A 15,991-nucleotide genomic window follows, 5' to 3' on the forward strand; every position below is an offset into this window, starting at 1 on the left:
GTGGTGGTATTCAAGTTGGGCATATTTTTAAAATGTAAGGAAAAGGTAAGGGGATGGCGTTAAATCGTTCTAGGGACAATGACTCATCTGATGGGGAATAAAGGTGTGTGCATGTGTGAACTGGGGATTCAGGATTGGTAGGTGTTTGGCTAAAAAATGAGATTGGGCCAGGGTCTTGAATACCATTGTTAATTCACTTATAATTCTATTGGCATTGTGAGTCTGCTGAAGGATTTGGAGGCTGGGGCACAGACCATGTGATCTACAGTGATGAGTCTATAGCTGAGAAGTACTGAAGTTAATATCAGGCATGAACTCTGGAGTTAAGTAGAGCCGGATTCTATTCCTAGTGCTGGTGTTTAGTACTATCTGCACAAATCCTGGGCAAGCAACTTTAATTGCCTCCTATTAGTGAAGAGGTTGAAAGTTTGGGCAGAGTGACTAGTTAACAAGTGTTTGAAATGCCAGAGGAACGAGGCCTAAGTGCCCGGGTGACAGCATCGCTATTTCTTTCTTTCCTGTGTGGTTTGCCCCTCAGTCATTCAATTTGCTAAGCACCAGTGCTCTCAAAGGTAAAACAGGAAGGAAAGGAATTCAGTTCAATCTAACAGAGTCTCAAGAAAAGACACATATGTTTGAAAAAAAAAATCTGAAAACACTGAGGAGTTTTTCGAAAGCGATCCCTTGCATCTTGAAGATGTCACAGCCTGTGGAAAATTCAACCTCACTTTACAAACGACTGCTCAGGATTATGTGTTAGACCATGGTCATTGTGCACACTGGGGAAGATACAAAAGTCATTATTGATCTCTCCTTGGTCATCTATCAAATATTTGATTTTGCAGCCTCCGTTGCTTTTAGGGATGGTTATGTGACCCAGTTTCACCCTTTGATGTGTCTTGGGACTCTCTTCCTCTTGGTTAAAGGGGACAGACATGGTTGCCTCCAGTTCCCTTTCCCATTTCTTTCTCCCTTGAATTAGACTGTGATTCAATCTTTATCACTGAGGGATCATGAAAGGAAATCATGACATGCTGACCCTCATACTACTGAGTCACTGAAAAAAGAAATTGCCCGTAGCTACCAGCCCCTATCTTCTAGTTACACAAGAAAAAATTATGTTTGCTCCACCTTGGCACTGTTGGCACTTTGGACTACATAATTCTGTGTGGGGGACTGTCCTGTATATTGCAGGGTATTGCCAGCATCCCTGGCTTCTAGCCACTAGATGCAGATAGCACTCCATATCGGTCACTGTTGAAAATGTCCCTTGATACTACCAAATGTCTTGTGGGTAGTAATGTCATCCCTGGCTAAAAAAACACTCATTTAATCCACTATAAAAACAGAGTCACTATTACTCACAGCCAAAATATTTCTACTGTCAAATACAACCTCCAGCAATGATGGAAATGCTCTATCTGTGCTGTCCGGTATGGGAGTCACTAGCCACAGGCAACTCTTGAGGCTTTGAAATGTGGCTCGAGTGACTGAGGAACTGAGTTTTAAGTTTTATTTAGTTTTAATACATTTAAATAGCCATATGTGGCCAGTGGCTACTCTATTACAAAGCACAGTTCCTAATGAGCTTTTTTGCATATCAGAGCTCGTTGCAAGCACATGAGGTTGTGGGGACATTAGTTGGTTAGGGAAAAGTCAAACATGTAAAATCAACTGGTAATAACACTAACCACATCCTTAAACCAGGCACTGTGCTAAGCTTTGTATAGACTCCCATATTTAATCTTCCAGTGTGTGTAGCATTTGCCTCATTTTAGAGATGAGTTTGTAGCACAGGGAAATTCAATAACTTTCCCAGACCCACACAGCTTGGAAATCATGCCTTATCTACTTTAAAGCTCTGACTTATTATGAAGAGCAGAAAAAGGTAACTCAAGGCTTACTGGTTTATATGAACTGATACCAGCTCCTCAGCTTCTCTTTTATTGAATTCTGAGCAGATTAGTTTGGATAATGATATGGTTTTCAAAATCTAATTCAAAATCCATGAAGATAAGGCAGGTGAATATGCTCTTGGTTCTCTGCCTTAGTTATCCCCAGAGCCACTGGAGATACTACATAGCACAGAGACTATGAGCAGCACCCCACTTCCTTTCCCTGCTTAGGGTACTTCTCTTGTTGCCAGTGCATCTCCAACTCCTGGCTCACCAATGCTCTATCCTTTCCCCAAATACCAGCTTGGAACACTGAGGCTTTCCTCATAGGTACCCCTCTCTGCTCTGAGGTCCCACAGAAACATTTTAGCACTTCTCAACCACCCACAGGTTGCATCACATATCTTTGTTCCCATCATACAATTTTCCAGCAAATCCCTAGAGGCCAGGATCCATGGTTCTACCATCTTGCTGTGGTTGCAGTATCTAATGTGTGCCATGCACAGCTGACCCTCCATGAGTGTTTGGGGAAGAGGATGGAGCCCTGAGGTAGAGGGTAAATCTTTTGAAGGTTCCGTGATATTATTCTTGCACATATGTGTTTGCACGTACATGCACGTGGGGGAGGGGAGTGGGAGAGCGTGGTTTGGGGCAGTTCATGAATCTCCTAGAGAGTGAGCTCTTTGATCCCTCTTAGTCCACGCCTTGCTGTCCACATGCAGACACCTTGAGTGCATGGTGAGCCTCTTCCATTGAGTGAGTGTTTTTATTTGTAAATCTCCTTAGGAAAAGAGGAAGATGGGATATGGTGGCATAATTACCCCTCACCCACATGCATTGCCCTGAGAGTTTGTCGGGGAGATTGGCTCACTGCTGTTACTTGAAAACTCTCTCTCTGCACTCCACTCTGCAGCCAGGGATTGATTTTCTGCTCCTTTAATGATTTTAATGACACTGCAGCCTTCCTTAAAAGGACAATAGTAATTGTGTGGCAGTAGAGTTATGAAGAATCTCATCATTCAAGAGCCCTGGAGTGTATAGTTACTTCCCTGTGAGGCCCAGAAAGGTCATGAAATCTAGGGTTCAGGTGAGGCTGTGGGGCTGGTGATTTATCTGAATACTCACTGTAAAGCCTGCCCCAAGAAGACAGCAGAACAAGCAGCCATTTCTGAAGAGAACATGCACTGCCAGGCTCAGTCAGAGCTGGGGTCCAAGTGTGAGCCCAAATTGAAACTGTCCCTGAAAGTGAGTTTTTGACTGGAGGAAAGGACTTTTCCAAACAAGCACCAGGAAGGAATGATTGGAGTAGATGCCATGGTATCTGTGGCTTCCTCACCCTGAACTAAATAGTTCACTGGAGCCCCATGAAGACAGAGGCTGCTGCAGAAGCTAACGAAGATGTTTCTTGGAGGGACCCTTGAGGTATGGGGACACAGACTTCCCTGAATTAACGCTCCAGGTGACAGAGGGCACAGGGCATGTTGGTGAAGGAGGGGATATTTTTTTTCCTTTCTCAAGGAGATTGGGAAGCAGCTTCAGGACATAGGAATTTGGTGATTCCCTCCTGCTGGGGCAGCTCAGGTGTGGTGACTGATATGGCTGTCACCACCAGCAAGGAAGAAGGCAAGGCTATAGTGGGCAGCAGGAGCCATGGGCATGCTCTGCTCTTGGGCAGCTTTCACAGGAGGATTGTCTGTAGCCACCCACCCCTAGGGACTCCCAGATCCAGTTGGAGAAGGCTTGAGAGGAACTTTCTATGAATCAGAGAAGGCATCCCTTTGGGTGATCCTAAACCTATAGGTGCAGGGGTTTGTGGCAATTTTGACTGTGTTCCTTTCTTCAGGGACTTAATTATCCAAAATTTGGAAATGCAGAAAATTGTTACTGTGCGTCTTTAAAATACAATCCTACCGCATTGTCTAATGGGCCAGGTTCAGGGCTGTTGGGGAATGTGATGCTGCTTTACTACTTATTATTGATAAAGATCCAAGATGTAAAGTTAGATATTCATTTGTAGAAAACTTATAGGATGCAAACAATTTCTATCCAGTAGAGAAGGTCATTCAATGATTATGGTTTGTTTTTTTTCTTTCTCCTTTCTTCATTTTTTATTTTTCTGTTTTTTTTAACTCTGATGGTTCATAACCAGTCTACTTTAGCAAATTTATTCCAACATTTCCCCCCTCACTGATCATATTCAACTGCTCAATATATTTCTTTGAACTACCTTTGTCATCTTGTGCATGAATGTTTTAAATAAATCTTTGATGCTGCTTACTATATATTTATAGGGGATTTAGGTTTCATACTTTACGAAAGCAAAACAGACTTCTGCTGGGGCATGTGGCTTGACAAGCAGGACCCGGGATGATTTTTGGTTTATTCTACTTAGTCAGGCACCTTTGAGCAGCTGCCCAGCTTTGCACAGCAGCAATGGGTGCAGCAGGTGCTAGAGATCCTAAATTGTATGAATGAGGGCAAGCATCAGTAACAATTTTGGCTACCACAGTTAGCATGACTTCTTGTCTATACATCCATTTACACTTCTTACTCCAAAGAGTCATGCTCTATACATATCCTTGCTGTGGGAGATGGCTGTCCCAGGCAGGGATAGCTGGTGTTTGCTTGGAGAATGACAGATCACCACACACATTGGTGAACGCATGTGGGAGGTGAGCACGCTTTGGTTCTCTTCTCCCACAGGAAGTGCCCCCATGACATATATGCGTACGTGTTTGAAGTTCCTGAAGGGCACAAACTGGACGATGTCTCGAAGGACAGGCTCTCCCTTGGGCGACCTCAGAATCCCATCGTCACCATCCAGCATCTGCATGTCACTGAAGTCAGCATTCCCCACTCCAACGATGATGACCGACATGGGGAGGTGGGAGGCATGGACAATGGCCTCCCGGGTGTCAGCCATGTCTGTGATGACTCCGTCTGTCAGGATCAGCAGGATGAAGTATTGCTGTAGTCGGATGCCAGGTGGTGGGGAATGGGAAGGAGGAAGGACAAAGACAGTACAATACTAGTTAGGCACTGGGGTGGCTTCATTGCTTAGTGACCACAGCAACAGTGATGTCAGATATTTTTTTGAGTGCCTCTTCTGAGCAGCCCTAAATTCTTAAGGTTAGGATGCATGGAGCTTACAAGTGGGTATAGTAATTATAGCTTAATTTTAATAACCACCTCACTGGCAGTTCCAAAGCACAGTGTAGTAGAAAAAGTAGGAGTTTGAAATTGACAGGAGTGGCTTCAAAGCCTCATTCTTCTAGACCCCAGGAAAATCTCTCAATGCCTCTAGGTCTTAGCATCTTTGGTTCACAAATAAGGGATGGGATGAGATCATGGATATAGCCTTCCTCAGCTTGAAAAATTTTTTTAAGAATTTAAAGCTGTGCAGTCTAATACAATAGACACTAGTTCCATGAGACTACTGAGCCCTGGAAATGTGGGTAAGGCAGTGGAAGCACTGAATTTTAAAATTTTTAGTGAATTTAAATTTAATGTTAAAGATTGATACCAAATTCAGTTATTGACCACTTTTTAGTTATGTTTGGAACAACTCAGGTACATGAATCTATATTTTCAGCTATCAACTTATAATATCTAAATGGAGATCAAGTATTGGCCATAACTCAGCACCCAGAGATACTGTAGTGTAAAATAGGCATAGACTTTAAAATTTTGGTACAAAAAAGGAAAAAAATATCTCACTGATAATTTTTATATGGAGTAGATGCTAAAATGACAATATGTTGGCTCTTTTGGATTTTAAATTAAAAAAATTATTAAAATGTATTTATTTTTTATTCTTTCAATTTTTTTAATGTAGCTATTGGAAACATTGTGTCTAAGATTTGCATTATATTTCCATCAGAGGCATTGGTCTAATGCTATGCTAGGAGGTGTCAAGGCTGTTGTCTCTCCCTCTGATGGTCATGAGCCAAGGACACAGCCTTTCTCAAGGCACTCATACTCCTCTGGCTTCCTGCTCTAGGTCCTGTGTTAAGTCCTGGATTCTGGCCTACGGTGTCCCTAACCCTTCTCACCTGGAGAAGCTCAGCTGAAAAGGGTATTGGAGGAAAAGTTCTACACCCATTAGCAAAAGAGAGCTTGGGAGGTGTGTTAAGAGTTTGGAGAAGAAAACTTATTGAAGGTGAGCGCTGTTACTGTTATTGGGAGAGACACCATGCTGACTTTCACTGATGAAAGAGGGGAGGGAAGAAGATCAGTGAGATGTGGCTCATGCCATACTCAAAAGCCACACTAAAAAAAAAAAAATACCAATATAATTCCTGCAATATACCCATCATTTGCAGGGAATAAAGGTAGAAAGATTAAAACACTCTGGGCTGGGGGTGTGGCTTAGTGGCAGAGCATTTGTCTTCCATGCGTGAGGCCAAATTTGACCTCCAACATAGGAAAAAATAATCTACATTGTCACATTTCAAAGGAGAAAGTCTGGATAGAGGAGCCGAATTTTGAAAACATCTCATTTTGAGACTCACACACTTCCAAGGCTGCAAATAGGTTGGCACTACTAAAGAGTTTGTTCTTTTCTCCTTTGTCTATATACCTGAAAAAAGTTTTTTAAACAAAAAACTATGAACTAGAGATAAACAAAATTCATACTATGATGAAGACAGCCACATGTCCTGAATGCTTTCTGTACAGTTTGATGCAAAGACCAGTTTTGTTCCATGTCTATTCACTAAACACCCACTCCTAGTCCTAACCTAGTCCTCAATGTACACCCATATCTTTGCTTTCTCCTAATATGCTCACAAGGAAGCTGGTCTGGGAGTTTAGAGGAGGGTTTCCGTAGGATGATGGTATGGAGGAGCTAGGGAGGTGCAGAGAGAAGGGGAAGAAGGAGGCGATTTGAGTGGTTTGGGGGTGAGGAAGGTGTATGGAATACACCAGAATGATTAATCAGCTTTGCTGTGGTCCATCTTGGCAGGTGAAGACAGATGGCACATGTGAAAGGAGGCTGGGCTTCTGATTCCTAAGTGGGAGCCCTTGAGGGACTCACTTCTGTGTCATCATTCTCTGCCCCACCCTACTCCTGTCTTATCTGATCTATAGATGGGTCTCCCCTCCCTGATCCATGCCTCAAAGAAAAACAACAAAAAATCCCTTATGGTTACACCACCACACTGGGGAGATTCAGAACTGTCATGGTCCAGAGCAGGAGTTGGGAAACTGTTTTTTGTAAAAGGATATTAAATAAATATTTCAGACTTTACAGTCATAAAGTTCTCTACCGCAACTAGAGACCATAGGGTGAAGACAGCCACATTCAATATTTAAAACAAATAGGAGTGGCTGTATACCAATAAAGCTTACGATAAAGCTTTATTTATTTAGGAACACTGAAATTTGAATGTCATTATTTTAATATGTCACCAAATATTTTTTCTTGTACTTTTATTCAACTATTAAAAAATATAAAAATCATTCTTTGTTGGCAAGCCATTGAAAAACAGGCGTTGGGATGTTTGTAATGACTCTTGATGTAGAGCAGTGTTTCTTAGCCTGGGTCTATGGACTCCTAAAAGATTTTAAGCAGTTTTTGAACTTTGAATAAATTATATTTTGATTTTTACTAATCTTTAACTGAAATTTATAATTTTTTTCAGTTGTAAATGGAACCAGCAAATCAGATTAATGTTAGTTATACTTGTGGCTTAGTCACAAACAGAAATTACAGAATGTTTTCTTATTACATTACAGATATAACATATATATTTCATTGTATTAATTATATTCAACACTACTCAGGAATTATGGAATTATTAGACTAGCTACTTGTTCTCATAATTTAACATGTAAAGAAAATAAACTTTTGCCAGGTGCGGTGGTACACACCTATAATCCCAGCAGCTCGGAAGGCTGAGGCAGGAGGATTGTGAGTTCAAAGCCAGCTTCACCAACTTAGTGAGGCCCTAAGCAACTAAGTGAGATCCTGTCTCTAAGTAAAATATTAAAAAGGGGCTGAGGATGTGGCTCGGTTCTTAAGTGCCCCTGGGTTCAATCCCTGGTATCAAAAAATAAAAATAAAAATAAAATAAAATAAACTTTTTAATACTATATTTATAATGCTTCCTTGTCACATTTAAGAACAAGTTTGCTAACTTCATTTCAATATGGCTGTTTATAATTTATTTTGTGCATTTGCAACACTTCTGAGAAGGGGCCAATTGGCTTTACCAGTTGTTAAAGGGATCTGTGAAGCAAAAAAGTTTGAGAACCCCTGGTCTCAAGAGATGGCCAGGATTCTACAATCTAACCATTCCAAAGATAATAAGCTGCGGACTGTTGCATCAAAACCCTGATGGAAATTTCCACTAAAGATAGCAATAAGAGCTTCTTCCAAAGTCAAGTTGGTAAAATGCTCATGGATGAGGTATTAGAGCTTTTAACATATCTAAGGTCATAGTTAGATAAAGAGGAGATTTTTTTTTTCACAAAAATCAAGAAGAAAATCTTATAGCAATTAACTCCCTGGCACAGTTTGCCTATGAGGTTTATGCTCATGACCCAAAGAAATATCACTAATAACAAGGGACTCTGGACCACAGACTGTTCAAAGAACAGGAGAAACCTCTGAGAAGAAACACCTGTTCCTGACCTGGAGGGGCAATTTATCTGGTGATATGTGGATTGGATGCTTCTTGCATATGGTCTTATCTCTTGACTTGTCCTTTCAGAGCAGACCCCCCACCCCTGAAGGAATAAGTAATAGACAAAACCCATGCTGGCTTATACCAGCCCCACGTCCAGGCCTAGGTTAGTACTTTCTCTTTTTATTTTTTCATGTACTGATATATCAGAGGAGATGAGATAGTGCACGCTTTAATTTGGGGTCTGGGGAGCTCTAGGGATGCCTTGGACACTGTTATGAATAAAGGGGATCAAAGAGAACAAACAACTTTTCACCTTATTCCGTAAGCAAATTTGACAAGAATAATTTTTTTAAATCTGTTTTATGTGTTGATTTTCTGAGCAAAGTATCATTTAAAGAATGAGTTCTAGTGTTAAAAATAAACAGTTAAAAAATAAAATGAAAAAAATGATTCTACCCAAAACTTCTCCCTAAATCTTGCATCTATGAAGATTCAATTTGCACCAAGGCCTCAGTGATTGAGGGAAAGGGGAAGCCTTGTAGGGTCCACGTATTAGTGGAGATGTTGGTATGCAATGTTGAGAAGTATCAATGGTTTCTCAAGAGAAGAGGAAATATGAGCAGGGAGGAGGCATGGTTTTCTTAGCTTCCACACCCAGGAGAAACTTGATCACATCAAGCCGTCAGCCTCTCTGCTAGATGAGACTGGGGAACTACACGTGGACAAGCTCTTCTCATTTCAGAGCTTCTGTATAAGGAGAGAGGAGACATAAAATACCCAAGTAAACAGAAACATCTAAAGTATTTCAGGTAAGAGATAAGTGCCACAAACAAAAAATAAAGCTGAGGCATGATAGGGATGGGTGGCTATTTTAGATAAAGCAATCAGTAGGATCTTTCAAAAGAGTTTATAGAAGTGAATGGCTCCTGTGGAGGTTTAGGATAAAAGAAACCTTAGCAGGGAAGAGCAAGAGAAAAGGCTTAGGGGTGGGAATATGTTTGGTGTGTTTAAAAAGCAGTGAGAGGCCAGTGTGACTGGAATTGGGAGCAAAAGAGAGTGTGAGGAGAATTAAGATCAAGAGGTAGGCAGAGTGTAGTTCACATAGAGCCTTCTAGCTCATATGAGGGGATTTAAATTTTATTCTAAGCATGATAAGAAGACATTGGAGAATTTAAAGCAAAGGAGTAACATGATACTAATTTTGTTTTTAGAAGATAGGTCTGTTTTCTGGGTGAAGTAGAGATTGCAATGGGAAAAAAATGAAGGAGGGAATCCAATTAGGAGGTTTTTGCCTCAGTTCAAGTAGAAAGTTGGTGACCAAGAGTAGCTATGAAGGTAGTAAGAAGTGGCAGTATTTGGGCTTTATTTTGAAAATAGACTGCTATAACTTGATGGTAGATTAGAAAGTGGGTGTGTGACAGCCAGGCTTCAAGATGGCACCCAATAATCCTCACTTCCTGGTTAATGTCTTTATGTAGTTTTTCTCACACTGAATTGGAATGCCCCATCTAACCAATAGGGTATTATGGAAATGAGGGAGTGTCACTTCTTAGGCTAAATCATAAGAGACAGTGTGACTTCTGCTTTACTCCTTCTTGGCTCACTGGCAGCCCATATAGTAAAGATCTGAAGCCTCTAGCAGCAACATGACAGGCAGGTGAGTGAATCACCTTGGTAGCAAAACTTTCATCCCCAGATCAGCCTTCAAATGACTCCACCCTAGACAATATCTTGAGTACAACCTCAACTACCCAGATTGACTGTGCCTGAATCTCTGATCCACAGAAAATGCACGAGATAATAAATGCTTATTGCTGTTTTAAACTGAAAAATGTTGAGACAAATGTTCATGAAGCAAAAAATAACTACTACAGGACATGAGGGAAAGAAAGGAATGAAGAACTACATCAAGCTTTTGACTTAAGCAACTAGGTGAATGTTGGAATCATAGAGACTGGGAAGTTGGAGAAAGGAGTTGGGATGAGTGAGATGGTCAAAGTTCTGATTTGGATATGCTACATATGTACTATTGATATCCTGATGGAGATGATAAAAAACAGTTGAATGGATGAATTCAAAGTTCAGAGACAGGCTGGGCTACAGCTACATACTTGGGAAACATAGTGTGTATATGGTATATAAGGCCATGACAATGAACAGACACTGCAGACTAATGGAAGAGGTTCAGAGACTGAATTCTGGAGATTTAACGTCTGGAAGTCAAGAGGAGGAGGTAAGGGCAGAAAGAGATACTAACAAAGGGTGGTCATTGAGACAAGAAGAAGACCAGTGGAACGTGGTATTCTGGAAGCCAAGTGAAGAAGGTATTTCAAGAGGAATATGATCACCTGGATCAAAAGCCACTGATAGGTCTAGAGGAAGACAGATATGACTGATGGGTTTGGTAAGATAGAGGTGATTTTGGCTTTGACAAGTGTAGTTTTTACTTGCATATCGAAGAGTGACTAATGAAAAAAGAGATGGTGACAGTAAGTATCGTCAACTCCTTCAGTGAATTTTGCTCTATAGAGGCATAAAGGTAGGGACAGTTGCTAAAGGATAAAGTAGGGTCATAGGAGAGATTTTTAATAAATAGGAGACATTATGGAATGTTTACTTGCTAATGGGAATGAGTCTATAATAGAAAGGGAAAAATAAATGATAATCAGGAAGAGTGGGAATTTAATTATGAGTCAATATCTTTGGATAATTGGGAGGGTACATGCCCCAGTGCACAAAAGCAAAGGTTGGCATTAGGTAGGAGTGTGGTCCTCCACCTGTCCTAACACGAGGGAAGGCTTGGAACATGGGTGCATTGCAAGTGAGTTAGATTGAATTAATGTGAGAAGATGAGGGAGTACAATCTTTTTTACATTTATGCGAATGTAGCATCCTGGAACTAGGATGGAATTACACAGAGAATTTCAGGCATCAGTAACAGTTTACTAAATTTGAAGGAAAAAAAAAAGGTCATAGAGCTGAAGAGAAATATGTTGATATCATTTAAAATAATAAACACAAAAGTTACTAGAGTAATACATAATATTAGGGAAAAGAAATTCTTTTTGGACTTATAGCCTTAGTTTGCATTTTTCTTGAGGGGGAAAAAAGAATGAGAAATAAATATCTGCTGCACTTTGTCACTAAGAGGTAGAATCATCTTCTGTTTTATTTCTGTGGAATGGGCTCATTGGACAGCAAGCTTATTTTGGATTTATTTTTTCTTTCCTGGGACAGGAGGTGGATAAGAAATACTTCAGCGAATACAGTAGCTCCCATTGTTGAGAGTCCTCTGTGTTCAGGCAATGACACCTCGCTAAGCCCTACCACTCAGCAGAGGTGGGTTTGACTCTCTCCACGTTTTAGATGAGGAGATTGAAGATAGGGGATGGTGAAGTCACTTGTCCAAATTCACCCAGGTAAAAAAACCAGGGATTTATTGTCGGACTGGGATGGGTGTTGTGGCCAATATCCATATGAGGAAGGGTAATCTCCTGTGGTCATGTGGACTGCCCCTCTCCTTACCGAAGCCTCCTTGGTGTTAATCTCCTCCGAAGCTGACTTGGCGACTTTCTGAATGATGGGGGCGATGTTGGTGGGGCCATAGAGCTGGAGCTTAGGAAGGCAGCTCTGATAGGCTTCTACAACTCCTTGGATTCCTAAGGTGGAATAAATGGGCAACGATCAACAGTTCCATATTCCCTTCAAATATATTCAAACACACACATACACACACACACACACACACACACACACACACACACACGGGATTGAATTGCTCCAAATAGTTCTTGTCAACACATTTATGTTCTTAAGATGAAAAGGAATACACATCACTCTTGTTGCTGTCTTTCATACTGAAATCATTTTTCTCTTTGAAGGCTAAAGTCAAAAGCCACTTTATGGTAAATGCCAACTGGGGCATCTATAGGAGTCTGTGTCCATAGGTCCATCTCTTCAGACTTTAATTCCTTGTGGGCAAGAATCGTGACTTACTCATTTTTGTATTCCCCCAAGGAGCTTGAGGCAGGATTCACGTGGTGAGTGCTTACCAGGTGTGTGATAAATGAGAAAAATGGCTGCTATAGTCAGGTCCTGGCAATTGTAGCTCAGATGAATGATGTTCAGTATCATGGTCAACCTCTCATTGAAAGGGGTGCTTTCACCTTAAGGCCATGTGAGCCCAGGAAAGAATAAAGTATGGGACTCTGCCAAGAGAGGCAACCCTGCCTGTGTAGCTTCTCCAACATGGGATGAGTCTCGATCACATTTCACATTGCCATCCCGATTCTATGGTAATAGTACTATTACCAATAACTTGCATACACATAGAGCTTCTTGGTGTCTTATGCCTGTGTTACCTCTTATTCTCCCTTGTTCCGGCTCATCGTCCTGTCTCTTTCTATCCTGAAGCAGCACACTACTCCTGATTTTTTGCCAGAGGGATCCACATAAGCTTCTCCTAAGATTGTTCTTCATAGCCACCATGCACTGCAAATCAGCTTTTGCATATTTTTGGATGAAAGTTTTGTTCTGTTCTGCCTTATACTCATGTTTACAATCTCACAAAACAATCAAAAAAATCTGCACCTGCTTTGCCCTGCCCCAAATACAGATTCCTGTCATTTCAACGACAGAGACCAAATTATTAAGCAGCTTGGATGTGAAGTTAGGTGAAACTGAATGGAAGCTACTTATCTATTTTGGTTCTCAAACCTTTGTGCTAGGATAGAGATGTGGTAAAATACTCGCCTAGCATGAGAAAAGTCCTGGGTTCCATCCCCAGTATAGCAAAACAAAATGATCAAGTTTTTCCCAAAGATAAGAAAGTTTGATTGTTCTTTAAACAATAACAGATGAATTCTAAGAGTATGACCCAGGTAAACACTAGGGTATGTATTTCATACTGCCTTGGTGGAAAATACCTCTTACAGTTAAAGAATGGGGATGACTGGGGAAGAGGGATCTAAAGCATAATAAATGGAAACAGGTGAGGGATCTGGGGAGGGAATAACAGAATGAGGATCAGGTCTTAGAGGTTACTGTGTTCCGATCTAATCATACTGGTATTATATTCTTGGGCAGTAAGTGTCAAGTCTGTGAAAGAAACTTCTGGATGCTTTTCATGCTCCACTGAATCTGAATGAACCCTGCTACAGCCCCTTTCCTCCTTCACAAGGAAAAGGAGAGAAATATGGACACTTCTACTCTAAGAATATCTTCAGGTCTTCATAGCAACATATGCACTGGGCTCTGTTTGTTACTTGGAAAACAGAAAAAAAAACAATTCTAGAATGAAATTTATGATCATAATTATCATTATAGTTTCAGCCTCATTATTTTGTGGAATCATGTTGAGGAACTTCTGGCTGGGGATAATGAAACATGGACCAGACAGAGCCTTTCAGAAACTCTTTTTTGGCACACAGCCACGAAGGTATTTGTTCAGAATCACTGAGGTCATGCCCCTTGCCAACATGCTGAAAGTGTCAAGGGATGTCCATTCCCCCCCCCCCCACTCCTTATAACTGCATAGAGAGGAAGTTATGAAAAACAGATACTTGAAAACCTGGAAAGCAGAAAGAGGAATATCTCATCACTGCCCACCAGGTGAAATTCCTCCCACTGCCCCTTTTTTGTTTTTGGCCAGAGGAATCCAGAATTGAGATCCATATTCTTGCTGCAAACGCGAGGTCTCTTATGCATTCTGTCTCGTCTAGCTCTTATTTTTTTCCCCACTCTATTATTGTTGTTTTCTGCTGCTTTTGGAGAAGCATGGTTTATTTGGACCCAGCAAGCCCACTTCTCTGCTGCAGACAAGTCATAACTGATATGCTACAACCGTGGAGAAAAAGTAAAATGGGAGAGGTGTAAATGGAGAGGCAAAAAGACTTTGGCTTTCTTTTACATTGGGATTTACCTGCACATTCTGGGTTGTCTTCATTAAAGTTGATTGCAAAGTCATGAGAGACCTAGATATCAATTAACATTAAAAAAAAAAGGAAGAAAGAGAATTACAACTTTAATCCAGTAAGGAGGCACTGGGGTTTAGAGTTTGCAAACAAATGCGGTTACATTCATTATGTGTTAAGCAGCAGGAACCATTTTAAGCCTTTACACAATCAATCTGAATCGGAGGGTGAATTCTAAGCTCCCTGTGAAGTTGAGGTGACAGGAAGATTTTCCAGAATCAGATAAATGCTGCAGGAGGGGGAAATAAGGCACATTAAAAAAAAAAAAAAAACAAGAAAAGATTTCAGAAAAATGTAACTCCAACTAGTTTCTAGATAGAACTGGCCAAAGACTACAGGCTTAGATATTTGGGTAAGTTCTATTTGAACCTAGTGATATATATATATATATATATATATATATATATATGAAACTCAATTTGCCCAAGCTATCTGTCAACATGGTGATACTTACAAAGGCCCAGCTAAGCTGTGACATTCAAAAATCATTCTAACGTAATATGCAGAATACAGGGCATGAGGATTTTTCAGATACACAGGTAAAATACACTACATTTTTGAAAAAAGAAAAGAGGAATATACCCTCTCATCTTCCAATACAAATCCCTCTACCTGGCAAGACCTATGCATAAGGCCAATTAGCATATTGTTTACACAAATCTGATTAAAGAAATGGGAAGTTTTGACATCTGGATGTTTTTATTGAATCACCTGAAATTTCTCAGGTGATTCCATTTCTTTTCTTTTTTCCTTTGTCCCCCATGTCTCTTCTTTGTCAGAGAATTCCATTTCAAAGGCTATTTCTGAGCACTGGCTCGCTTGGGTGCTGTTAAAAGATACCTCCTTTTAAGACACCTCCTGTCATAGGTGATGGCATCGGTGCTTATATCACATTCCCCTGTCCTTAGTTTTTTCCAAGCGAGTCAGCTGAATTCCAATCATTACCAGCTTTATTTACTTTAGGTTTTTCTCTAGCTTGCTTTGCCTGCCCAACTGACAGGCTAAAAGCATTGAGGAAAATGTCCCTTAGGAGCAGAACTTTCAGTGACTGGCATAAGATGATGTATAAATATCCAGCTCCTCTGTCTCTTGTGGGCTGTATGTGCTCTACATTGTCTCCCAGGGTAACCCAGCAGGGTAAGATTCTAGTTATCCTCGGTAGTAACCGGCTTGACGATATGCCCTAGGTTGATTTCCTCCTGTTTCCTCACTCTCTGTTGAGGTTTCTTCCACCTCTCAAAATAAACTATTTGCATCCAAATCCGTACCTCCAGTTCTCTTCCTGGGGAAGTACAAATGAAGTCAGAGGTGCTTATGTCTCAGTTTCAATGCAGACTCTGGGAGTTTTTCCTAAAGAAGACAGAATGGCCTTGGAAAACTTTCTAAGGGATATATTAGCTGCCTGGATCATTCGTGTCTTTCTGGACCAAAAGGGAAATTAGGAATGGAAAGAGGGTATTTGAATGGCTTTCTGGGACCAGAAGTGGGGACAGCA

The 15,991-nt window shown here is 40.8% G+C and overlaps 1 protein-coding gene across 1 annotated transcript in view; it reads right to left on the reverse strand.

The window, feature by feature from the left end:
* The window catches only part of CPNE4 (copine 4), a 450,966-nt gene that overhangs the window by 1,203 nt on the left and 433,772 nt on the right, over positions 1 to 15,991 (reverse strand). The window contains exons 13-15 of the mRNA XM_081301802.1: positions 14,445 to 14,496; positions 12,050 to 12,183; positions 4,627 to 4,863 (exon numbers count right to left, since the gene is read on the reverse strand). Coding sequence (XP_081157928.1) covers positions 4,627 to 4,863; positions 12,050 to 12,183; positions 14,445 to 14,496 — 423 coding nt within the window. The remainder of the gene's footprint in view (positions 1 to 4,626; positions 4,864 to 12,049; positions 12,184 to 14,444; positions 14,497 to 15,991) is intronic.

Source organism: Spermophilus citellus, assembly GCF_964194105.1.
Source record: "Spermophilus citellus genome assembly, chromosome: 7".
Taxonomy (NCBI): domain Eukaryota; kingdom Metazoa; phylum Chordata; class Mammalia; order Rodentia; family Sciuridae; genus Spermophilus; species Spermophilus citellus.